The 26514-nt window shown below is 42.2% G+C and overlaps 1 protein-coding gene across 3 annotated transcripts in view; it reads right to left on the minus strand.

Moving 5' to 3' along the window:
* The window catches only part of AKAP11 (A-kinase anchoring protein 11), a 117739-nt gene that overhangs the window by 37174 nt on the left and 54051 nt on the right, over positions 1–26514 (minus strand). For all 3 annotated transcript variants that reach the window (XM_044287756.1, XM_044287757.1, XM_044287755.1), the window contains exons 4-5: positions 10648–10695; positions 3847–3972 (exon numbers count right to left, since the gene is read on the minus strand). In XM_044287756.1, coding sequence (XP_044143691.1) covers positions 3847–3972; positions 10648–10695 — 174 coding nt within the window. The remainder of the gene's footprint in view (positions 1–3846; positions 3973–10647; positions 10696–26514) is intronic.

Here is a 26514-nt window from a genome sequence, read left to right on the forward strand (position 1 = left end):
GTGTGCCACGTGTTTCTCAACATGATCCATAATAGAATACTTTCAAATCCTGGTCTCCTGCTTAATGTGACACCGATGTGGAGAGAAGTCAGAGCAAGCTGGAATGTACAGTTCCTGAGGCAGCTATATAACGCCTGACTAACCCTTAGAGGCCCTGGCACGACACCCTTCAGGCGCTGTACGTTTGTCCCAGGAACTGTTCTGCCTACCCAGTTTCTACCCAATGTCACATTTAGGGCTCTTTAACACCTGCGTTATTGTCTTCCGGCATAGAGTTCCGTCGTCGGGGCTCTATGCCGGAAGAATCCTGATCAGTTTTATCCTAATGCATTCTGAATGGAGTGAAATCCGTTCAGGATGCATCAGGATGTCTTCAGTTCCTTAACGGAACGTTTTTTGGCCGGAGAAAATACCGCAGCATGCTGCGCTTTTTACTCCGGCCAAAAAAACTGAAGACTTGCTGCAATGTCGGATCCAGAATGAATGCCCATTGAAAGGCATTGATCCGGATCCGGCCTTAAGCTAAACGTCGTTTCGGCGCATTGCCGGATACGACGTTTAGCTTTTTTAGAGTGGTTACCATGGCTGCAGGGACGCTAAAGTCCTGGCAGCCATGGTAAAGTGTAGTGGGGAGCAGGGGAGCAGTATACTTACCATCCGTGCGGCTCCTGGGGCGCTCCAGAGTGACGTCAGGGCGCCCCACGCGCATGGATGACGTGATCGCATGGCACGTCATCCATGCGCATGGGGCGCTCTGACGTCATTCTGGAGCGCCCCGGGAGCCGCACGGATGGTAATTATACCGCTCCCCCGCTCCCCGCTCCTACTATGGCAACCAGGACTTTAATAGCGTCCTGGCTGCCATAGTAACACTGAACGCATTTTGAAGACGGATCCGTCTTCAAATGCTTTTAGTACACTTGCGTTTTTCCGGATCCGGCGTGTAATTCCGGCAAGTGGAGTACACGCCGGATCCGGACAACGCAAGTGTGAAAGAGGCCTAAGAAGAACAGAATTATAGGGAACTTTGAACCCAGACACCATGCTAGTCAATGTTATGGTGCAAGATAATTTTATAGGGTGTCACATTCAAAAAGAACACACTTTGCTCTACTCCCTCACCACTGAAGATTTGTAATCATGCCGGAGTGATGGAGATAAATCTAATTTTTGCATTCAGCACACTTTAGGATTTGGTCACTTCTTTCCATTCATTATTCTGTCATAAAGCTGTTTATACAGTCTGACCTGCCAACAGCAGGAGATTCATTAATATTTTATGGGAAATTATTCATTATTCATTTAAATCCCTGCTCATTCCGGGAGTAGGGGTGCAATGGGCATTCATACAGCTACATCTGCATGCCCGCTCACACAAGGAAGGCTGCCAATCAGTGACCGACCACTGGACTCCTAAGAGATTTGAATGTAGTTAGGCTACTTTCACGTTGTGCTTAAAAAAAATGTGTGTGTTTTTAAATCACTTTTTGTATTACAAAATGTAATTTTTTATTTTTATAGAGTGAAGGTGGCAGTTTACGGCTCACTGGAAGACACACCTTGTATGAATAGGAAGAAGCTATGAGGGTGAAACCCTGGGTCAGGCAGGAACGTGTCGTGCCCTAGCCTTTTTTATATTTGATGAAAACAAAATAGTGTTTGCTTTTATGCTATGAGCAATTGTTTTTGCTGTCTTCAGCATGCGTGAGGAAAGGATCCATATATACAGTCCTGATCAAAAGTTTAAGACCACTTGAAAAATGGCAAAAAAATCATATTTTGCATGGCTGGATCTTAACAAGGTTCCAAGTAGAGCTTCAACATGCAACAAGAAGAAATGGGAGTGAGACAAAACATTTTTTGAGCATTCAATTTAATGAAAACAACGAATAAACCGAAACAGGCTGTTTTTCAGCTGATCAAAAGTTTAGGACCACACCTCCAAAAGAAAACTAACCCCCCCTCCCCCCAAAACAGAAATCCAACTTCCAAACATAAACTCAGTAATGAGTAGCTCCGCCGTTATTGTTTATCACTTCAAAAATTCGTTTCAGCATGCTTGATGCAAGCGTTTCCATGAGGTGAGTGGGAACATTTCTCAAAGTGGTGAAGACGGCCGCACGAAGGCCATCTACTGTCTGGAACTGTTGTCCATTTTTGTAAACTTCCCTTGCCATCCATCCCCAAAGGTTCTCAATTGGATTTAGATCAGGGGAACATGCAGGATGGGCCAAAAGAGTGATTTTATTCTCCTGGAAGAAGTCCCTTGTCCTGCAGGCATTGTGTACTGTAGCCTTGTCCTGTTGAAAAACCCAGTCGTTACCACACAGACAAGGGCCCTCAGTCATTAGGAATGCTCTCTGCAACATCTGGACATAGCCAGCGGCCGTTTGACGCCCCTGCACTTCCTGAAGCTCCATTGTTCGACTGAAGGAAAAAGCAGACCATTATGGCGCCCCCTCCACTGTGGCGCGTAGAAAACATCTCAGGTGGGATCTGCTTGTCATGCCAGTAACGTTGGAAACCATCAGGACCATCAAGGTTAAATTCTTTCTCATCAGAGAATAAAACTTTCTTCCATCTTTGAATGTCCCATGTTTGGTGCTCTCTTGCAAAGTCCAAACGAGCAGTTGTGTGGCGTTCAAGGAGACGAGGTCTTTGAAGACTTTTTTGTTTTTGAAGCCCTTCAGTCTCAGATGCCGTCTGATGGTTATGGGGCTGCAGTCAGCACCAGTAAAGACCTTAATTTGGGTCAAGGATCGTTCAGTGTCTTGACGGACAGCCAATTAGATCCTCTGGCTCAGTGCTGATGACTTTTTTTGGGTCTTCCACTTGACTTTTTTGTTCCATAACCCTCAGGATCATTTAAGAATTTAGGAAATTCCAAATAACTGTCTTACTGCGTCCCACCTCAAGACGCGATGGCGCGCTGTGAGAGACCCTGCTTATGCAGTTCAACAACCCGACCACGTTCAAAAAGGGAGAGTTTTTTTGCCTTTGCCATCACGTGTGACTACCTGACAGAAAATTACAATGAATCCACATCTTTGCCCAGATTTGGCCTTTTAAAAAGGCATGTGGTCCTAAACTTTTGATCAGCTGAAAAACAGCCTGTTTCAGTTTCTTCGTTGTTTTCATTAAATTGAATGCTTAAAAAATGTTTTGTCTCACTCCTATTTCTTCTTGTTGCATGTTGAAGCTCTACTTGGAACCTTGTTAAGATCCAGCCATGCTAAATATGATTTTTTGCCATTTTTCAAGTGGTCTTAAACTTTTGATCAGGGCTGTATCAGAGAGTCTTCTCCCTGTAGAACCAGAGGGCTTAGCAGACCAAGCATGCTTAATATGGAACTGGCATGATATCTATTACATGGATCATAGAGCATCTTGGAGAAAGTTCCCTACTGATTTTATTTCTGACACTTTGAGCAGTCAGGTATTGATGTATAAGTTACTGAATGGCTCTGTATGGAAATCCGCTGTGCTATTCCATACACAAAAAAGGGCAATACAGACTTATACCAGCCAAACAAAGGCCAAAAGGATACCCTTTTTGTCTCCCTCCAGAGAATAGGGGCCCGTGGATCCATCTCTAATATGCGCTTTCCCATAAAACATGGTGTAAAAGAGATTATAAAAGAGATGATAAATGTGGTGTAGAGATCTTTATCAACAAAACTAGATAACTATCTGCTCAATTTCTGTTGCAACTGTTAGAAGGAGAGGAGACATCACTGTATCAGTAATGGGCTTACATTTTTATTTTATGACATCAGAGAGGCATTTAGTAGAAAATGGCACACCCCATTACACCACACTATCTGTCTGGTGTAGTTCACCACTTACCTCTGGTGTATTGGATTTAGTCTCTTCCTTTCCATCTTTTAACAGAAGGACTTCATTTTCATTTAGGTTGCACGGATGAAGCGACCTAATCAGTTCTGGAATGTCCAAGTGAAAAGATGCTGCACTCTGCACAAAAATATAATTAAAACGTTACAAACTGTCTGTAGACAGTACACAGATCTAGCCATCGCTACATAATCTTACATATCCAGAACATATCCTTTACCGGATTTGCAATTGTAGGAGATAGATATTTCATTTCTACTAATTAATTTTAAATGTGGCGCAGTTTTAATTACTGTTGTTGGCCGTCTCTTCACGGCCTTGTTTCTTCTTATATGAATGTAAATTTCTCATCCAATGTCTTCTATTTTGGTAGTCTGTACTGTGATGCGCAAATTATATTGTATTTCATTGTACTGTGACACTATGGAAGATGCTGTATGCTCTGATTTTCTAATAAAAAATTTGTGAGTAAAAGTCACAGATTCATCAGTCGCAGGATATTATTATATTACTTAATGTGCCAAACTACAGCTGACAGAAATGAGATTATATAGACTTTCTAATGAAACCAAAAGACAGACATTACAATGGTATATACAGTCGTGGCCAAAAGTTTAGAGAATGACAAATATTAGTTTTCACAAAGTTTGCTGCTAAACTGCTTTTAGATCTTTGTTTCAGTTGTTTCTGTGATGTAGTGAAATATAATTACACGCACTTCATACGTTTCAAAGGCTTTTATCGACAATTACATGACATTTATGCAAAGAGACAGTATTTGCAGTGTTGGCCCTTCTTTTTCAGGACCTCTGCAATTCGACTGGGCATGCTCTTAATCAACTTCTGGGCCAATTCCTGACTGATAGCAACCCATTCTTTCATAATCACTTCTTGGAGTTTGTCAGAATTAGTGGGTTTTTGTTTGTCCACCCGACTCTTGAGGATTGACCACAAGTTCTCAATGGGATTAAGATCTGGGGAGTTTCCAGGCCATGGACCTAAAATGTCAATGTTTTGGTCCCCGAGCCACTTAGTTATCACTTTTGCCTTATGGCACGGTGCTCCATCGTGCTGGAAAATGCATTGTTCTTCACCAAACTGTTATTGGATTGTTGAAAGAAGTTGCTGTTGGAGGGTGTTTTGGTACCATTCTTTATTCATGCCTGTGTTTTTGGGCAAAACTATGAGTGAGCCCACTCCCTTGGATGAGAAGCAACCCCACACATGAATGGTCTCAGGATGCTTTACTGTTGGCATGACACAGGACTGATGGTAGCGCTCACCTTTTCTTCTCCGGACAAGCCTTTTTCCTGATGCCCCAAACAATCGGAAAGAGGCTTCATCGGAGAATATGACTTTGCCCCAGTCCATAGCAGTCCATTCACCATATTTTCTGCAGAAGATCAATCTGTCCCTGATGTTGTTTGTGGAGAGTAGTGGCTTCTTTGCTGCCCTTCTTGACACCAGGCCATCTTCCAAAAGTCGTCGCCTCAATTCCTGAGCAAGCTTTGCACTGGTGGCACTCCGATCCCGCAGCTGAATCCTCTTTAGGAGACGATCCTGGCGCTTGCTGGACTTTCTTGGACGCCCTGAAGCCTTCTTAACAAGAATTGAACCTCTTTCCTTGAAGTTCTTGATGATCCTATAAATTGTTTATTGAGGTGCAATCTTAGTAGCCACAATATCCTTGCCTGTGAAGCCATTTTTACGCAACGCAATGATGGCTGCACGCATTTCTTTGCAGGTCACCATGGTTAACAATGGAAGAACAACGATTTCAAGCATCACCCTCTTTTTAACAGGTCAAGTCTGCCATTTTAACCCAATCAGCCTGACATAATGATCTTCAGCCTTGTGCTCGTCAACATTCTCACCTGAGTTAACAAAACGATTATTAAAATGATCTCAGCAGGTCCTTTAACCACCTCCGGACCGCCTAACGCAGATGTGCGGTCCGGAGGTGGCAGCCCTGCGCAGAGTCACGCATATATGCGTCATCTCGTGAGGACCGGGATTTCCTGTGAACGCGCGCACACAGGCGCGCGCGCTCACAGGAACGGAAGGTAAGCGAGTGGATCTCCAGCCTGCCAGCGGCGATCGCTCGCTGGCAGGCTGGAGATCCGAATTTTTTAACCCCTAACAGGTATATTAGACGCTGTTTTGATAACAGCATCTAATATACCTCCTACCTGGTCCTCTGGTGGTCCCTTTTGTTAGGATCGACCACCAGAGGACACAGGTAGGTCAGTAAAGTCGCACCAAACACTACACTACACTACACCCCCCCCCCCCGTCACTTATTAACCCTTTATGAACCCCTGATCACCCCATATAAACTCCCTGATCAGCCCCCTGTCATTGATCACCCCCCTGTCATTGATCACCCCCTGTCATTGATCACCCCCCTGTCAGGCTCCGTTCAGACGTCCGTATGATTTTTACGGATCCACGGATACATGGATCGGATCCGCAAAACACATGCGGACGTCTGAATGGAGCCTTACAGGGGGGTGATCAATGACAGGCGGGTGATCACCCATATACACTCCCTGATCACCCCCTGTCATTGATCACCCCCCTGTAAGGCTCCATTCAGACGTCTGCATGATTTTTACGGATCCATGGATCGGATCCGCAAAACACATGCGGACGTCTGAATGGAGCCTTACAGGGGGGTGATCAATGACAGGCGGGTGATCACCCATATACACTCCCTGATCACCCCCCTGTCATTGATCACCCCCCTGTAAGGCTCCATTCAGACGTCCGCATGTGTTTTGCGGATCCGATCCATGTATCCATGGATCCGTAAAAATCATACGGACGTCTGAATGGAGCCTTACAGGGGGGGTGATCAGTGACAGGGGGGTGATCACCCCCTGTCATTGATAACCCCCCTGTAAGGCTCCATTCAGACGTCCGCATGTGTTTTGCGGATCCGATCCATGTATCCGTAAAAATCATGCAGACGTCTGAATGGAGCCTTACAGGGGGGTGATCAATGACAGGGGGGTGATCAGGGAGTCTATATGGGTGATCACCCCCCTGTCATTGATCACCCCCCTGTAAGGCTCCATTCAGACGTCCGCATGTGTTTTGCGGATCCGATCCATGGATCCGTAAAAATAATACGGACGTCTGAATGGAGCCTTACCAGGGGGGTGATCCAGGAATCTATATGGGTGATCACCCCCCTGTCATTGATCACCCCCCTGTAAGGCTCCATTCAGAAATTTTTTTGGCACAAGTTAGCGGATATTTTTTGTTTGTTTTTGTTTTTTCTTACTAAGTCTCATATTCCACTAACTTGTGTCAAAAAATAAAATCTCACATGAACTCACCATACCCCTCACGGAATCCAAATGCGTAAACATTTTTAGACATTTATATTCCAGACTTCTTCTCACGCTTTAGGGCCCCTAAAAAGCCAGGGCAGTATAAATACCCCACATGTGACCCCATTTCGGAAAGAAGACACCCCAAGGTATTCCGTGAGGGGCATGGCGAGTCCATGAAAGATTGAAATTTTTGTCCTAAGTTAGCGGAAAGTGAGACTTTGTGAGAAAAAAACAAAAAAAATCAATATCCGCTAACTTATGCAAAAAAAATAAAAATTCTAGGAACTCGCCAGGCCCCTCATTGAATACCTTGGGGTGTCTTCTTTCCAAAGTGGGGTCACATGTGGGGTATTCATACTGCCCTGGCTTTTTAGGGGCCCGAAAGTGTGAGAAGAAGTCTGGGATCCAAATGTCTAAAAATGCCCACCTAAAAGGAATTTGGGCCCCTTTGCGCATCTAGGCTGCAAAAAAGTGTCACACATCTGGTATCGCCGTACTCAGGAGAAGTTGGGCAATGTGTTTTGGGGTGTCATTTTACATATACCCATGCTGGGTGAGAAAAATATCTTGGTCAAATGCCAACTTTGTATAAAAAAAAAAATGGGAAAAGTTATCTTTTGCCAAGATATTTCTCTCACCCAGCATGGTTATATGTAAAATGACACCCCAAAACACATTCCCCAACTTCTCCTGAGTACGGCGATACCAGATGTGTGACACTTTTTTGCAGCCAAGGTGGGCAAAGGGGCACATATTCCAAAGTGCACCTTTCGGATTTCGCAGGCCATTTTTTACACATTTTGATTGCAAGGTACTTCTTACACATTTGGGCCCCTAAATTGCCAGGGCAGTATAACTACGCCACAAGTGACCCCATTTTGGAAAGAAGACACCCCAAGGTATTCCGTGAGGGGCACGGCGAGTTCCTAGAATTTTTTATTTTTTGTCACAAGTTAGCGGAAAATGATGATTTTTCTTTTTTTTTCTTTTTTCCTTACAAAGTCTCATATTCCACTAACTTGCGACAAAAAATAAAAAATTCTAGGAACTCGCCGTGCCCCTCACGGAATACCTTGGGGTGTCTTCTTTCCAAAATGGGGTCACTTGTGGCGTAGTTATACTGCCCTGGCAATTTAGGGGCCCAAATGTGTAAGAAGTACCTTGCAATCAAAATGTGTAAAAAATGGCCTGCGAAATCCGAAAGGTGCACTTTGGAATATGTGCCCCTTTGCCCACCTTGGCTGCAAAAAAGTGTCACACATCTGGTATCGCCGTACTCAGGAGAAGTTGGGGAATGTGTTTTGGGGTGTCATTTTACATATACCCATGCTGGGTGAGAAAAATATCTTGGTCAAATGCCAACTTTGTATAAAAAAATTGGAAAAGTTGTCTTTTGCCAAGATATTTCTCTCACCCAGCATGGGTATATGTAAAATGACACCCCAAAACACATTCCCCAACTTCTCCTGAGTACGGCGATACCAGATGTGTGCACACTTTTTTGCAGCCAAGGTGGGCAAAGGGGCACATATTCCAAAGTGCACCTTTCAGATTTCACCGGTCATTTTTTACACATTTCGATTGCAAAGTTCTTCTCACACATTTGGGCCCCTAAATTGCCAGGGCAGTATAACTACCCCACAAGTGACCCCATTTTGGAAAGAAGACACCCCAAGGTATTCCGTGAGGGGCATGGCGAGTTCCTAGAATTTTTTATTTTTTGTCGCAAGTTAGTGGAATATGAGACTTAATGTAAGCAAAAAATAAAAATAAAAAATCATCATCATTTTCCGCTAACTTGTGACAAAAAATAAAAAGTTCTATGAACTCACTATGCCCATCAGCGAATACCTTAGGGTGTCTACTTTCCGAAATGGGGTCATTTGTGGGGTTTTTCTACTGTGTGGGCATTGTAGAACCTCAGGAATCATGACAGGTGCTCAGAAAGTCAGAGCTGCTTCAAAAAGCGGAAATTCACATTTTTGTACCATAGTTTGTAAACGCTATAACTTTTACCCAAACCATTTTTTTTTTTTGCCCAAACATTTTTTTTTTTATCAAAGACATGTAGAACTATAAATTTAGCGAAAAATGTATATATGGATGTCGTTTTTTTTGCAAAATTTTACAGCTGAAAGTGAAAAATGTCTTTTTTTTGCAAAAAATGTCAGCAGCAATAAAATACCACCAAATGAAAGCTCTATTAGTGAGAAGAAAAGGAGGTAAAATTCATTTGGGTGGTAAGTTGCATGACCAAGCGATAAACGGTGAAAGTAGTGTAGTGCCGAAGTGTAAAAAGTGCTCTGGTCATGAAGGGGGTTTCAGCTAGCGGGGCTGAAGTGGTTAATGACAGCAATGAAATGCAGTGGAAAGGTTTTTTTGGGATTAAGTAAATTTTCAAGGACTATGCAATTTATCTGATCACTCTTCATAACATTCTGGAGTACCGTATTTATCGGCGTATAACACGCACGGGCGTATAACACGCACCTTCATTTTAGAGGGAAATTTCAGGAAAAAAAATTAAATTTCAAATAAAGCCTCTGATCTGCCCCCTCTGGTAACGCAAACCCCCCCCCTCCCTCCCCAGTATTAATCATTGGTGGCAGTGGCCACAGGGTCCCCCTCCTCCCCCCCATCATTGGTGGCAGTGTCAGTTCCTATCGGAGCCCCAGCAGTGTAATGCTGGGGCTCCGATCGCTTACCATGGCAGCCAGGAGTCACGCTACTGAAGCCCTGGCTGCCATGGTATGTTAGTGAGCAGAGAGCAGCGCATGATACTCACGTGCGCTGTGGCCGCCGGTCGCTCCTTCTCATAGGTCTGTGCGGCGCATTGCTAATGCTGTAAGCATTAGCAATCCGCCGCACAGACAGAAGAAGGAGCGACCGGCGGCCACAGCGCACGTGAGTATAATGCGCTGCTCTCTGCTCACTAACATACCATGGCAGCCAGGACTTCAGTAGCGTGACTCCTGGCTGCCATGGTAAGCGATCGGAGCCCCAGCATTACACTGCTGGGACTCCGATCGGAACTGTGGGATATGGCCGGCACATTCATTGGTGGCGCAGTGGCCACAGTCCCTCCCCTCCTCCTCCTACTCTGTCCTCGTTGGTCTTCAGCGGCAGCCGCGCACAGTGGGGAGGGAGGGACTCCCTCCTCCTTCCTCCTTCCTCCTCCCTCCTCCTCCCTCTGCTGTGCCGGCCGGCTCAGTCCTGCCTCTCTGGCCTCCGGAGGACACGTTTCAGCCCTAATCGGCGTATAACACGCATACATCATTTGCCCCCTATTTTCAGGGGGAAAAAGTGCGTGTTATACGCCGATAAATACGGTATATGCAAATTGATATTATAAAAACTTAAGCAGCAACTTTTCCAATTTTCAATATTTATGTAATTCTCAAAACTTTTGACCACGACTGTACACAAGTCCCAAACATATTAAACATCTATTAAATACCTGAATATTTCCTGTTCCCGATTCCCCGAATAGTCCAAGGAAAGTAACCTGTAACAGGATTATAAAGTCAGATTAACAGCTACTAAAATCACAATATCTTTCTATAGGTGACCATACACATTAGAGAGAAGTTGGTTGATGGTTGAACAAACATCTGATGAACATTCTTTCACAGACACTGCTATACACACTTTAGTCCCTAGTGGAGGTTACAGTTGTTCCCCTACACGTTCAGTGAAACCGGGCGATTGAAGAAAGTTCTTTCTGGGAACCTTCTTTCCCAGAAAGATATTTCTGCCACAAATATTTTTTTTTTTGAACGAAAGATCTTTCATCTGACTCCATCGGACAGAGTTAATGGTCTGTCATTGGTCAACTAAAATGTTCTTTCATTGTCAAATTTCAGGCAAAGTACATTTGTTTTGGTTATAATCGTCTGTTTTGATCAACCTTAGACTGTGTGGGGATACCACCATTAAGGCCTATATTAGTGCAGTTGTCTTGCTCACTGATACATATTTTTAGATGAAATGGCATTTTCAACAGAAATTTGTGAACACCATTACAGTTATTCCAAATTTATAAACTTGATTTACTGTATTTTGCAGAACATTCAAAATACAGCAAAAGTGAATGCAAAAAGTCAGAATCAATCAATAAGAGGACGTTACACAGAGACATAAAAAATGTAAAATGAAGCTGTATTAAATACAACCACTCTACTATATGTATTTCCTACATTTCATTAGATGATCAGCACTCAACTAGAAATAGACACAGAGCACCACCTAGTGGTAGAGTATACAGTACCCGGCATCTATAAACGTCGTAACATGCCACAGAAACATTGAGGTTTTCATTCTTCATAAAAAAAATAATAAAAAAAACACAAACAAGGACAGATCAAGAGCACCACTAAGCGTTACATGTTGAGTATTACAGAAAATAAGTTGGTACTTCAAATTTCACAATATATGACAGTATGGTGGATGTGTGCTTATGGGGACCAATTTTACACCAAATCCCTAGAGTACGGCACTTGTAGCAGAAAATAAGGCAAGAGAACATCTGATTTCCAGAAAGCCTCCTGGAACCCAGCAAAAAGATACAGGTACAGCAGGCAACACAACGGGCAGGCAAGGGCAAGTGTATGGGTTACCGCATACCAGATATTCTGGGTGGACAATGTGCCACATTCCATAGCTTTTGCACTTCGGTGTAACAAATTCTCAATTTTTGACTAATTTACTATTTGTACTCAATCGGCAGTTCAATAATACTAAAAACTTTATAAAGCCATAGCTTTATAAAGGCTAGGCTTGACTTGCTAGATTAGCAGTCTAACAGATTTTCATCTATTCAACTTGTTCGATTTTGGGTCTTCAGGGAGATTGGGTTGTGTTTTAGAGTGCTGTATTTGATATATTGAACACATATTACCAGTACAATAATTGTTATATATTAGCGGCTCACCACTTTACTGTTGTAGACAGGCACTCTATATTTAGAACCACCAGGGACTTGAATATATCTGTTGAAAATGTAATGTGTCTAGATATGTTGCGATACAAAATTATCTATTACACAAAATGGTAAGATTACCATGTGACATACGGTACTCAGATTAAGGATACAAAATATTTAAAATCAGACCCCATAAATATAAATATATAGGTAAAAGTAAAAAATAAATACAATAAAAATAAAAAAGGTAAAATTAAAAATAGAAAATACAATAAAAAGTTCCGTTTATACTTGTATGTGGTATAGGTCCACCTGAACTCTTATTGCCTCTATATCTGGATCCAGAAAGAGGATCTATAGCTATTATTAGCTGATTTTCATGAGTTATATAGTGTGATTTTATTGCAACCACATTTACTTATAATCAAGTTATAATCCAAAATATCCTCTTCCTATTAATATTCCACCTTTATAGATATATTGTCAGTCCTTATAACATTTGTTAGTATATTAATAGAGGGCTGGCATAGGGTAGTGTAATATGATGGTACTTCAACCAAATTTATTTTTAATCCAGTTAGCTCCTCTTCTTATCAATAATCCACACTTATAAATATAATATCTGTCCTTATGATATCTAATAATATATTAGTACAAGTTTCATATTGCATCCATCAGTTTATAGTTTTTCCTTTATCTTTATATTGTAGCTATTCTCCTTTAGCAGTATATTTCCATTATAGGTCAGTAATATACTGTTAGTAGCTGGTTCTCCACCGACCGTGGCGTCCCACGTGGTTACCTCAATCAGTATACTGCTATGCTGGGTGTGGAGTTTACACTATATCGTAGTTTGTATTAGCCAGATCGCGGCATCTCCTGTGGTGCCGCTAGTTTGATCCGGTGTCCCACGTGGCACCTCGCTACTTGCACACCACTCAGAACTTCATAGGATCATTTCTATAGTATCCATGCTCCATAATTTTCCTTTCTATCAAACAATGGAATCAGGGGCGTAACTAGAAGTGACTGGGCCCCACAGCAAATATTTGTAAGGGCCCCCCTCAGCGCGCTTCGCACCTCCCTCCTCCTGTGTAAACCCCACTCCTTAGGCACAGTGTAGCGGTATACTGTATATTGTGGGGCACAGTGTAGAGGTATACTGTATATTGTGTGGCACAGTGTAGAGGTATACTGTATATTGTGGGGCACAGTGTAGAGGTATACTGTATATTGTGTGGCACAGTGTAGAGGTATATTGTGAGGCACAGTGTAGCGGTATACTGTATATTGTGTGGCACAGTGTTGAGGTATATTGTGAGGCACAGTGTAGCGGTATACTGTATATTGTGTGGCACAGTGTAGCGGTATATTGTGAGGCACAGTGTAGAGGTATACTGTATATTGTGTCGCACAGTGTAGCGGTATACTGTATAGTGTGTGGCACAGTGTAGAGGTATACTGTATATTGTGTGGCACAGTAGCAGTATACTGTATATTGTGAGGCACAGTGTAGAGGTATACTGTATATTGTGGGGCACAGTGTAGCGGTATACTGTATATTGTGGGGCACAGTATAGAGGTATACTGTATATTGTGTGGCACAGTAGCGGTATACTGTATATTGTGAGGCACAGTGTAGAGGTATACTGTATATTGTGGGGCACAGTGTAGCGGTATACTGTATATTGTGAGGCACAGTGTAGCGGTATACTGTATATTGTGTGGCACAGTGTAGCGGTATACTGTATTGTGGGGCACAGTGTAGTGGTATACTGTATATTGTGGGGCACAGTGTAGCGGTATACTGTATATTGTGCGGCACAGTGTAGAGGTATACTGTATATTGTGGGGCACAGTGTAGAGGTATACTGTATATTGTGTGGCACAGTGTAGCGGTATACTGTATATTGTAGGGCACAGTGTAGCGGTATACTGTATATTGTGTGGCACAGTGTAGAGGTATACTGTATATTGTGGGGCACAGTGTAGAGGTATACTGTATATTGTGGGGCACAGTGTAGCGGTATACTGTATATTGTGAGGCACAGTGTAGCGGTATACTGTATATTGTGTGGCACAGTGTAGCGGTATACTGTACATTGTGGGGCACAGTGTAGGCTATATGTGCATAACATAAACATACTCCACATGAACACTTACAGTTACTTGGCTCGGCCCTTGGGGATCTCGGACGCCACTTCCACACTTGGCCGGGGGCTCGGCGGAGCTGATGTTGTGTTTTATCCTAATGAGAAAGATTTTATAATAAGGATTTGGAGAAGGGGCAGAGGGATAGCAGAGCAGGGAGAGGCTGGTGCTGCTACTAGGGGGTCATACCATGGGGGAGTAATAAAGCCCACCATAATGCCCCCCCCCCCCCCAGTAGTAATAATTCTCCTTATAATGTGACAGTGCAAAAAATACCCCCTTGTAATGCCCCCAGTTGAGCTAATGTCCCCATAGTGCCCCCATAATGTGCCAGTATAAAATACCCCTATATAGTGCCCCCAGTAAATTCCCCCATAGTGCTCCTCTCCCCCCTTCCTGCTAGTGCCCCCCAAAATGTACCAGTATAAAATGCCCCATATATAGTGCCCCAGTAGATGCCCCTCAGTGCCCGGCCTCTGATAGGCTGCCAGCCTAGTGTCCCCCATAATGCCCCCCAATAATGTGCCAGTATCAAGTGCCTCTCCCCCCCCCCCCACATGTCCCAGTATCATAGTGCCATCTCCCCCCATGTGCCAGTATCAAGTGCCTCTCTCCTTCCCACCCCCCATGTGCCAGTATCAAGTGCCTCTCTCTTCCCCCCCATGTGCCAGTATCATAGTGCCAACCCCCCCTCTCCCCTCCAGGTGTCAGTATCAGGTGCCTCCCCCCCCCCCCCCCATGTCCCAGTATCATAGTGCCATCTTCCCCCCCACCACCACCACAAAAAAAGTGCCAGTATCAGGTGCCTCTCTTCCCCCCCCCCCATGCCAGTATCAGGTGCCAACCCCACTCCCCCCCATGTGCCAGTATCAGGTGCCTTCCGCTCCCCCCATGGCAGTAACAGTGGGTATTAAAAAAATAATAATAAACACTTCTACTTACCTCCATGTCAGCGATGCGATGCAGCCTCTTCCTGTGTCCCGCCTTGTATTGTGTCCCGCCCTGTATGTCCTTATATGGAGTCAGTGCTTGTATTTCAGAAAAGAGTCTGCTGGGATTCGAACCCACGACCTTCTGCTTCAGAGGCAGAGCAGCTAACCACTAGACCATAGGAGCTGCCTTGATGCTGGCTGAAAAAATATGAGACTTCTACTGTTATAGCTGGCTAAGTGTACATCTATACACATGGCAGCTGCTCATATATAGAGATGTAGCAGAGCTGAATGTGCTGAGACAGCTGTCATATACAGATATAGCAGTATCTCAGATATATCTCTATATGACAGCTGTTCCAGCACACTCAGCTCTGCTATATCTCTATATATGATAGCTGTCATGTGTATAGATGTAGCAGAGCTGGGTGTGTTTAGGCATCTGTCATGTGTATAGATGTAGTAGAGCTGGGTTTGCTGGGGCAGCTGTCATATATAGAGATATATAGTAGAGCTGAGTGTGCTGGTGCAGCTGTCATGTGTATAGATGTAGCAGAGCTGGGTGTGTTTAGGCATCTGTCATGTGTATAGATGTAGTAGAGCTGGGTTTGCTGGGGCAGCTGTCATATATAGAGATATAGCAGAGCTGAGTGTGCTGGGACAGCTGTCATATAGATATATAGCAGTGCTGGTGTGTTGGGGGCAGCTGTCATGTGTATAGATGTAGCAGAGCTGGCTGTGTTTCGGCAGCTGTCATGTGTATAGATGTAGTAGAGCTGGGTTTGCTGGGGCATCTGTCATGTATAGATGTAGTAGAGCTGGGTTTGCTGGGGCAGCTGTCATATATAGAGATATATAGTAGAGCTGAGTGTGCTGGTGCAGCTGTCATGTGTATAGATGTAGCAGAGCTGGGTGTGTTTAGGCATCTGTCATGTGTATAGATGTAGTAGAGCTGGGTTTGCTGGGGCAGCTGTCATATATAGAGATATAGCAGAGCTGAGTGTGCTGGGACAGCTGTCATATAGAGATATAGCAGTGCCTGGTGTGTTGGGGGCAGCTGTCATGTGTATAGATGTAGCAGAGCTGGCTGTGTTTTGGCAGCTGTCATGTGTATAGATGTAGTAGAGCTGGGTTTGCTGGGGCAGCTGTCATATATAGAGATATAGCAGAGCTGAGTGTGCAGGGACAGCTGTCATATACAGATATAGCAGTGCTAGGTGTGTTTGGGCAGCTGTCATGTGTATAGATGTATTTTTTTTTTTTTACAGTCAGTTGTAATGCAGCCTTTATGGCTGTGAAGGTAAATGCTTTGCCACTGATTCACTAATAGATTGGAGGTTGTGGGTTCGAATCCCAGACCAGGACACTTTAGCAGACAGTAAAATTAGATCACACTAGCGGCTGCTGTGAAGGGGCCCTGAACACTATATTTAACTAACTTAAAAATAAACTGTCACACACGCTGCCGGGGCGCCGGGCCCCCTTGGCAGCCCGGGCCCCCTTGGCAGCCCGGGCCCCGAAGCAGCTGCTTCCCCGGTAGTTACGCCACTGAATGGAATGTTGTCCTCAGTACATCGATGTGTCTCTTAAGTGGGTCTCGGATCTTTATATTACCAGACGCAGTTAATCCAACTCCATCAATGGCAATTTTTGTTAGCCAATCCTGCCCACTTATATACCCCATCCTCCAGTCTTCTTCAATACCCCAACTGGATTTTCTATCTGCATCATCATATAATAATACAGTTTTCCATATCTGATCATTCTTTACTCCCAAACTCCTAAGAGGCTGATCTTCTACTTATACATTAACTTGTAGCAATTTGGGAAGTCCAAAAACCCACTGCGATTTTGATGCGTTTCCAATGCAGCTTTGCAGTCTGCATGTGCTTTTTTGGGGGGTAAGTTGCCTTTCATGCCAAATAACAGTACTCTATATTTATTATTAACTTGCTATAATGTATATACAGTATATTTATACACAAAAGATTCATAAAATAAAATAAACGTATTCTAAAAATGTGGAATAAATATTCCTATCAAAAGTATCAAGTTTTTGAATTATAGTAATACCTCATTCTTTCAAGCACTTAGTATGATTTTATATATATATATATATATATATATATATATATATATAAATATATATATATATAGAGTTCAAGAAAAATGGCGGCACTGGTTCAGAAAAACACAAGGTTTGGGTGCACGTCCCAAGGGGAATAGGCTTCTTACCCCAATGAACAAATCCGGAAAAACGAGCGGCACTCCACTGGATAAAAGTAAGTGAACCTTTTATTCACCCAGGTGGTGCAATGTTTCGGCTCTAAACTTGAGCCTTTTTTTAAGCAAAGATACAACTCAAGCAACAGCATTATATACAAGTGAATCAATTAGCATATCAGACATGTGATCACACTCCACCCAGTGGGTGTGTTACAAATTGTGACAATAATGTGTTAAAACAATATAAACATATGATATTAAAAGTGTTAACATATAATGATGGAAGTGCAAATCAAAAAAAGGAAGAAGAAAAATAAATCATACATATCATATGTATTATAGACATAGTAAACAAAAAATTGTTGATCAGAAACACAAAACTGATCGATCGGTGTATCAGATCCTTATATAACTTGCAGGGGGAAAAAGCAGAGAGGTGAGGTGATCTTGCAGACATACCTAAAAAGCAGGGAGACTCATTTTATGCCGCTACTTGGCGTTGTTTACTTCTCATTGCGCAGGTGTAGCGCAGCACCAATTGGGGATGTAGACGAGAGGGAGGCGTCCAGCATCATCGGACTGGGCCAGCGCTCTGACGTCACCTCAGCATCATCTTACCCAGCCTAGAGGTCTCTCTCCAGGTGCATGCTCAGTAAGAAAAACTTACTCTCAGCGCCATCTTGCTCTCTGGAGAATTGCCCATGCCCCGTATAGCTTAGTGTACCGCATCCAACCCACATTAAGTCGGGTATGTACAACTCAGAGAGGCAGTGAGCTTCCTTAGAAACAGGGTGTCCACATACACTATCCAGGTGAAAACCTGCTACAACCACGAGAACCGCGGTTCATGCAGAGATATCACCAAAGTCACTGAGTCGCCATCTCACCCGAAAGGGATCTCCTCTTGTGGGTACACAGATGCCACAGAGTACAGGTAGCATGTTGAGGAATTACATCACCATGGCTGTTATGTTAGAAATAAACCAATCCCACGGTGCTCGCCAGACCAGGCAAATTAAAATATAAAAAAGATACAGTAAAAAATAAAGACAAGATACAGAGCATGTAGAATGACCCTCTCCTGAACGGTATGCTGCGACCACTCCATCCAGACTTGCCATACCTCCTGAGGTTGGATGTGTGTGATAAGACAAGCACTCTACAATTTATGATAGCTGATATCATATGCAGGTGTCTGAGGGAGGCTATGACCGCTGGTATTATCGATGGGTGTCTTTGTGAGTTTCTTGAGGTAGCACATCCAGTCACTCCTGTGATATATGTGCTGCCCAGGATTCACAAGACCCTCATCGATCCCCCGGGATACCCTATCGTCTCGGGTACCGATCTTTAGCGGAATAGCCATCTTTCTTGACAAAGTCCTGCGAGATTTCTCAATAGGTGGGTCTTCTTACATACAAGACACATCTGATTTTCTTGTTAAGCTCCAGGGCATTGACTTATCACAGGTACCTTCAGTGTTACTCGCATCATTCGATGTCACGTCATTATACACCTCAATAGTACATGAGAGGGGTATCCAGGCAGTGGAGAAAATGTTAATGATGTCCTCATATACCTCGCATGCTTCCGAGTTTATCATTGATTTGCTCAAAATTGTGCTTCAATATAACTACTTTCTATTTAAAGATACATTTTATTTGCAACAACGTGGTGTGGCCATGGGGTCTCACGTGGCCACCACGTACGCAAATATTTTTATGCGTTGCTATGAGGAGGATGTCGTCTATTTGTCCCACCACTTCAGACATGTACTGAGGTGGTGGAGATACATCAACGACATCTTCCTCATATGGACAGGCTCTGAGGCCGGTTTGGCTGATTTTCATGGCTTTCTCAATAGCCATGATCCGGATCTGCAGTTTACCCTCATTCATTCCAAAACTGAGATCCAGTTTCTGGACACTAAAGTGGTGTTAAAAGAAGGAGTGTTACACACCGAGTTATATACGAAACCCACTGATACCAACACTTTTCTGTGTTTTAATAGCTCTCACCCAAGGAAAAATGATTCAATCATTGCCCTTCTCCCAGTTCCTTAGGGTTAAGCGTGTAGTGTCGGAGGAGACTAAATTAGATGCGACCCTGGATTCTATGGCCCTTAAATTTCAGGATATGGGTTTCCCCAAACGGTTACTAAAGGAGCATATTGACAGGGTTCACAGTCTGGACAGGGCCGAATTACTGACAGGTGGATAGAATTCCGTTTATTTCAGTGTACAGTGAGCATAGCTCCTCAATAAATAGGATCCTTAGGAAGCATTGGGGTCTATTAGGCTCATGCTTCAAAGAAATCCTAGAATTTAAATGTCCACCACTGCTCTCCTACAGTCAATCCAGAAACTTGAAGGATCAGTTAGTTAAAGCCGACATTGGCTTAAAAGGGCACTTGAGACAGACCACGTTAACGCAATCTGGTCTGGGTTGTTTTCCCTGCCTGAATTGCGTTAACTACAAATACATCCGCAAAGGGAGGAATTTTATACACTCCAGTACTGGTGAATCCTTTGGCATTCTATTTCATCTAACCTGTGATTCCAGTCATGTCGTCTATGTGCTATCCTGCCCATGTAATTTATTGTATGTAGGCGAGACGACGACTGAGCTTAAGACCCGCCTTAATAATCATCGCTTGAGTATCCGGAAAAAACTGATGGATCTACCGGTATCCAAGCATTTTACGGAAGCCAAACACAAGGAAGGTGATTTGAGGTGTTGGATAGTTGACCATATACCTCAAACCAGGCGAGGTGGGGATAGGTCAAGGATACTCAAGCGTAGAGAACTCAGCTGGATCCACAAGCTGGACAGCTTGAAACCTCATGGTTTAAATGTAGAATATAATTTCGGTGATGTTCTGTGAGGGTTGGTTTGCCTCGTATGTTAGGCTAGATGTAACTCAGTGTTCCGTGTATACACTAAGAGTTATACTGCTCAATTTTTTTCTTGCTTTAATAATAATTTTTTCTTCTTTTTCCTCTTACCTCTACATAGATCACACACATCCAACATCAGGAGGTATGGCAAGTCTGGATGGAGTGGTCGCAGCATACCGTTCAGGAGAGGGTCATTCTACATGCTCTGTATCTTGTCTTTATTTTTTACTGTATCTTTTTTATATTTTATTTTGCCTGGTCTGGCGAGTACCGTGGGATTGGTTTATTTCGACATAACAGCCATGGTGATGTAATTCCTCAACATGCTACCTGTACTCTGTGGCATCTGTGTACCCACAAGAGGAGATCCCTCTCGGGTGAGATGGCGACTCAGTGACTTTGGCGATATCTCTGCATGAACCGCGGTTCTCGTGGTTGTAGCAGGTTTTCACCTGGATAGTGTATGTGGACACCCTGTTTCTAAGGAAGCTCACTGCCTCTCTGAGTTGTACATACCCGACTTAATGTGGGTTGGATGCGGTACACTGAGCTATACGGGGCATGGGCAATTCTTCAGAGAGCAAGATGGCGCTGAGAGTAAGTTTTTCTTACTGAGCATGCGCCTGGAGAGAGACCTCTAGTCTGGGTAAGATGATGCTGAGGTGACGTCGGAGCGCTGGCCCAGTCCGATGACGCTGGACGCCTCCCTCTCGTCTACATCCCCAATTGGTGCTGCGCTACGCCTGCGTAATGAGATGTAAACAACGCCAAGTAGCAGCATGAAATAAGTCTCCCTGCTTTTTAGGTATGTCTGCGAGGATCACCTCACCTCTCTGCTTTTTCCCCCTGCAAGTTATATAAGGATCTGATACACCGATCGATCAGCTTTGTGTTTCTGATCGACAATTTTTTGTTTACTAGGTCTATAATACATATGACATGTATGATTCAGGTCTCTTCTTCCTTTTTTTGATTTGCACTTCCATCATTATATGTTAACACTTTTAATATCATATGTTTATATTGTTTTAACACATTATTGTCACAATTTGTAACACACCCACTGGGTGGAGTGTGATCACATGTCTGATATGCTAATTGATTCACTTGTATATAATGCTGTTGCTTGAGTTGTATCTTTGCTTAAAAAAGGCTCAAGTTTAGAGCCGAAACATTGCACCACCTGGGTGAATAAAAGGTTCACTTACTTTTATCCATTGGAGTGCCGCTCGTTTTTCCGGATATATATATATATATATATATATATATATATATAGATATATATATATATATATATATATAGATATATATATATATATATATATATACACACACACACTGTTGTGCTTTTTCATAAGTTTAAACAGTTATATTTACTTATTTTAGTTATAATGGGTATTCATTGCCTTTAAGAGCAATGTTGATTTATATTCACTGTTTTGTATGAAGTTTCATGTAGGCCAAAGTAAGTCCATGAGAAGATTACTGTACTGTTCAAAAGCTACTGTTATTGTAACAATATATTATACATTTAGAAAGTTAGAAGATACACCGCACCTGCAGATTCTGAGGCTTCATTGTTTTTCCTATCTGAACATGAATTCTACAGTGTGAGAATGGTCTAGATGTTCCTCAAAGTATATATTCATGTATCAAAGTTTGTCCCTCAGCACTGAGACAAGGCCTCTAGATGTCAGAGGTGTGAAGTAGTGAAAATATTAGGCATGTATGAGTTAACCCTTAATGGTATGATGCTTATTGCTTATACAACAGTGCCATCTAGATATAAGCGGTTAATACTACATCAGTAGCAAAATTGCATTCTGGGTAGTATTATGACGCCATGCTCCTTATCAATGCACACACCCCTCCAACAATGATTGGTAAGTTCCAAACTCGGAGGGCGTGTTCATCTGATAAGTTTTGGGTTAAGAAACCAGTTACCAGAAAAAAAGAAGAAAAGGAAAGGAAGAAAAAAAAAAAAGAGAAACAAACATTTGGATTATAGATCTCTGGAAAATCATTTGGATTATCGGGAAAAACTCTTGAGAGCTGGCTGCCCCAAGACTCTGCACATCACTTGACCCTTGGGTAATGTATATTTTGTTTTATGTAGTATTGATCTAAATTAATTGGCTTGATACTTAGCCAGATACCCGCTCATTTGCGGACGTGTAACGTTAGTTGCTACATCCGTATTTTCTCTGATTTCAGTTACGATGCATATAACTGAAAGAAGGGGATAATATTGGAGAAACTCTTTGTTGGGAATCTTTGAATTCCCTAGTTTTATATCAAGCCAATAATTTATAAGTTTTGTTGCAATACTACCATTATCTGAAAGATTGGTCATCATTTTTGGGCAGAGCAAGGGCTTGTACCTGTCATCTTCTTGATTGAGTTTTCCGCATAATCCATTGATTGTATATCTCTCACAGATTTAAAGCTGTATTGCATACTATTCTTGTGTTGGTTGAGTAGTGTTTTGTTGGTATCATATAGTGGTGAATTCTGGGTACTGCATATCATTGTATATTATTGAAATTTATATTGATTCATTTTCGTTTGTATTTTAACCTATTGTATAATAAACCATTTATATTTTTGCATAGACGCTTGTACCCTGTTTTACTGATTGCACAAAATAATCAGGTGCTTGATTGAACTCTTTAAGATGTTTATGTCCATCTAACTGGGTCAATATAGTTTGCATAATTTTTCTTTTGACCCGATAATTTTTTTTTTTATATTGATATAAAGCATTTGCTTTATATACCCGACATAAAATGGAGGCCCCAGCGAGATCGAGTTAATTCTTTGATTATTTGTGCAAATAGTAAACCGTTCCATACGTTTCTTGGCTACCCAGATTATTCATAGATCAGTGTATAACTTTATTGTAAGAAAATGAGTGCAGCCGGTAGTGAAGCCGGTTGTGATGTTGCAACAGGAGATTGTCCATCTAGCCCGGAGCAGTTAATCCATAACGTTGTTGAATATGTAAATTCACATTTAGATTTGGATCATGATGTGGCTGCATGGATAAGTGAGTTGCAGGCAGAAGCCAAGAGAGAATGTGTGGATGTATGGACGCCACTTGGCACAGTCAGGAGACAACTAACTTATATTGATGTGCTTAGAAATACCGCAGGTAAAAACCAACACCTCTTAAAGATGTTGCCATCAATTTTGTATGCATTATTAGAGGTCAGCATTTTCTCAGAGAGTAGACATATGCATATAACAAAAATGAAAGCATATATATCCCATATGGAAGAAAGATTAGAATCTTCAAATGCATCGATCGAGGAATTAACCCCTTAAGGACCGGGCTCATTTTCACCTTAAGGACCAGGCCATTTTTTGCAAATCTGACCAGTGTCACTTTAAGTGCTGATAACTTTAAAACGCTTTGACTTATCCAGGCCATTCTGAGATTGTTTTTTCGTCACATATTGTACTTCATGACACTGGTAAAATAAAGTCAAAAAAATAAATTTTTTTGCATAATAAAATACCTAATTTACCAAAAATTTTGAAAAATTAGCAAATTTCAAAGTTTCAGTTTCTCTACTTCTGTAATACATAGTAATACCCCCAAAAATTGTGATGACTTAACATTCCCCATATGTCTACTTCATGTTTGAATTATTTTGGGAATGATATTTTATTTTTTGGGGATGTTACAAGGCTTAGAAGTTTAGAAGCAAATCTTGAAATTTTTCAGAAATTTACAAAAACCCAATTTTTAGGGACCACTACAGCTCTGAAGTCACTTTGCGAGGCTTACATAATAGAAACCGCCCAAAAATGACCCCATTCTATAAACTACACCCCTCAAGGTATTCAAAACTGATTTTACAAACTCCGTTAACCCTTTAGGTGTTGCACAAGAGTTATTGGCAAATTGGGATGAAATTTGAGAATTTCATTTTTTTGCCTAATTTTCCATTTTAACCCATTTTTTCCACTAACAAAGCAAGGGTTAACAGCCAAACAAGACTGTATCTTTATTGCCCTGACTCTGCTGTTTACAGAAACACCCAATATGTGTCCGTAAACTACTGTACGGCCACACAGCGGGGCGTAGAGTGAAAGGTGCGCCGTATGGTTTTTGGAAGCCAGATTTTGCTGGACAGTTTTTTTGACACCATGTCCCATTTGAAGCCCCCTGATGCACCCCTAGAGTAGAAACTCCATAAAGTGACCCCATCTAAGAAACTATACCCCTCAAGGTATTCAAAACTGATTTTACAAACTTCGTTAACCCTTTAGGTGTTGCACAAGAGTTATTGGCAAATTGGGATGAAATTTGAGAATTTCATTTTTTTGCCTAATTTTCCATTTTAACCCATTTTTTCCACTAACAAAGCAAGGGTTAACAGCCAAACAAGACTGTATCTTTATTGCCCTGACTCTGCTGTTTACAGAAACACCCCAAATGTGGCCGTAAACTACTGTACGGCCACACAGCGGGGCGTAGAGTGAAAGGTGCGCCGTATGGTTTTTGGAAGCCAGATTTTGCTGGACAGTTTTTTTGACACCATGTCCCATTTGAAGCCCCCCTGATGCACCCCTAGAGTAGAAACTCCAAAAAAGTGACCCCATCTAAGAAACTACACCCCTCAAGGTATTCAAAACTGATTTTACAAACTTTGTCAACCCTTTAGGTGTTGCACAAGATTTAATGGAAAATAGAGATACAATTTCAAAATTTCACTTTTTTGGCAGATTTTCCATTTTAATATTTTTTTTCCAGTTACAAAGCAAGGGTTAACAGCCAAACAAAACTCATTATTTATGGCCCTGATTCTGTAGTTTACAGAAACACCCCATATGTGGTCGTAAATTGCTGTACGGGCACACAGTAGGGCGCAGAAGGAAAGGAATGCCATACGGCTTTTGGAAGGCAGATTTTGCTGGACAGTTTTTTTGACACCATGTCCCATTTGAAGCCCCCCTGATGCACCCCTAGAGTAGAAACTCCAAAAAAGTGACCCCATCTAAGAAACTACACCCCTCAAGGTATTCAAAACTGATTTTACAAACTTTGTCAACCCTTTAGGTGTTGCACAAGATTTAATGGAAAATAGAGATACAATTTCAAAATTTCACTTTTTTGGCAGATTTTCCATTTTAATATTTTTTTTCCAGTTACAAAGCAAGGGTTAACAGCCAAACAAAACTCATTAATTTATGGCCCTGATTCTGTAGTTTACAGAAACACCCCATATGTGGTCGTAAACTGCTGTACGGGCACACGGCAGGGCACAGAAGGAAAGGAATGCCATACGGCTTTTGGAAGGCAGATTTTGCTGGACAGTTTTTTTGACACCATGTCCCATTTGAAGCCCCCCTGATGCACCCCTAGAGTAGAAACTCCAAAAAAGTGACCCCATCTAAGAAACTACACCCCTCAAGGTATTCAAAACTGATTTTACAAACTTTGTCAACCCTTTAGGTGTTGCACAAGATTTAATGGAAAATAGAGATACAATTTCAAAATTTCACTTTTTTGGCAGATTTTCCATTTTAATATTTTTTTTCCAGTTACAAAGCAAGGGTTAACAGCCAAACAAAACTCATTATTTATGGCCCTGATTCTGTAGTTTACAGAAACACCCCATATGTGGTCGTAAACTGCTGTACGGGCACACGGCAGGGCACAGAAGGAAAGGAATGCCATACGGTTTTTGGAAGGCAGATTTTGCTGGACAGTTTTTTTGACACCATGTCCCATTTGAAGCCCCCCTGATGCACCCCTAGAGTAGAAACTCCAAAAAAGTGACCCCATTTTAGAAAGTACGGAATAGGGTGGCAGTATTGTTGGTACTAGTTTAGGGTACATATGATTTTTGGTTGCTCTATATTACACTTTTTGTGCGGCAAGGTAACAAGAAATAGCTTTTTTGGCACGTTTTTTTTTTTGTTATTTACAACATTCATCTGACAGGTTAGATCATGTGGTAATTTTATAGAGCAGGTTGTCACGGACGCGGCGATACCTAATATGTATACAATTTTTTTTATTTATGTAAGTTTTATACAATAACTTCATTTTTAAAACCAAAAAATTGTTTAGTGTCTCCATAGTCTAAGAGCCATAGTTTTTACAGTTTTTGGGCGATTATCTTGAGTAGGGTCTAATTTTTTGCGGGATGAGATGACGGTTTGATTGGCACTATTTTGGGGTGCAT

Source organism: Bufo gargarizans, chromosome 3 (assembly GCF_014858855.1).
Source record: "Bufo gargarizans isolate SCDJY-AF-19 chromosome 3, ASM1485885v1, whole genome shotgun sequence".
Taxonomy (NCBI): domain Eukaryota; kingdom Metazoa; phylum Chordata; class Amphibia; order Anura; family Bufonidae; genus Bufo; species Bufo gargarizans.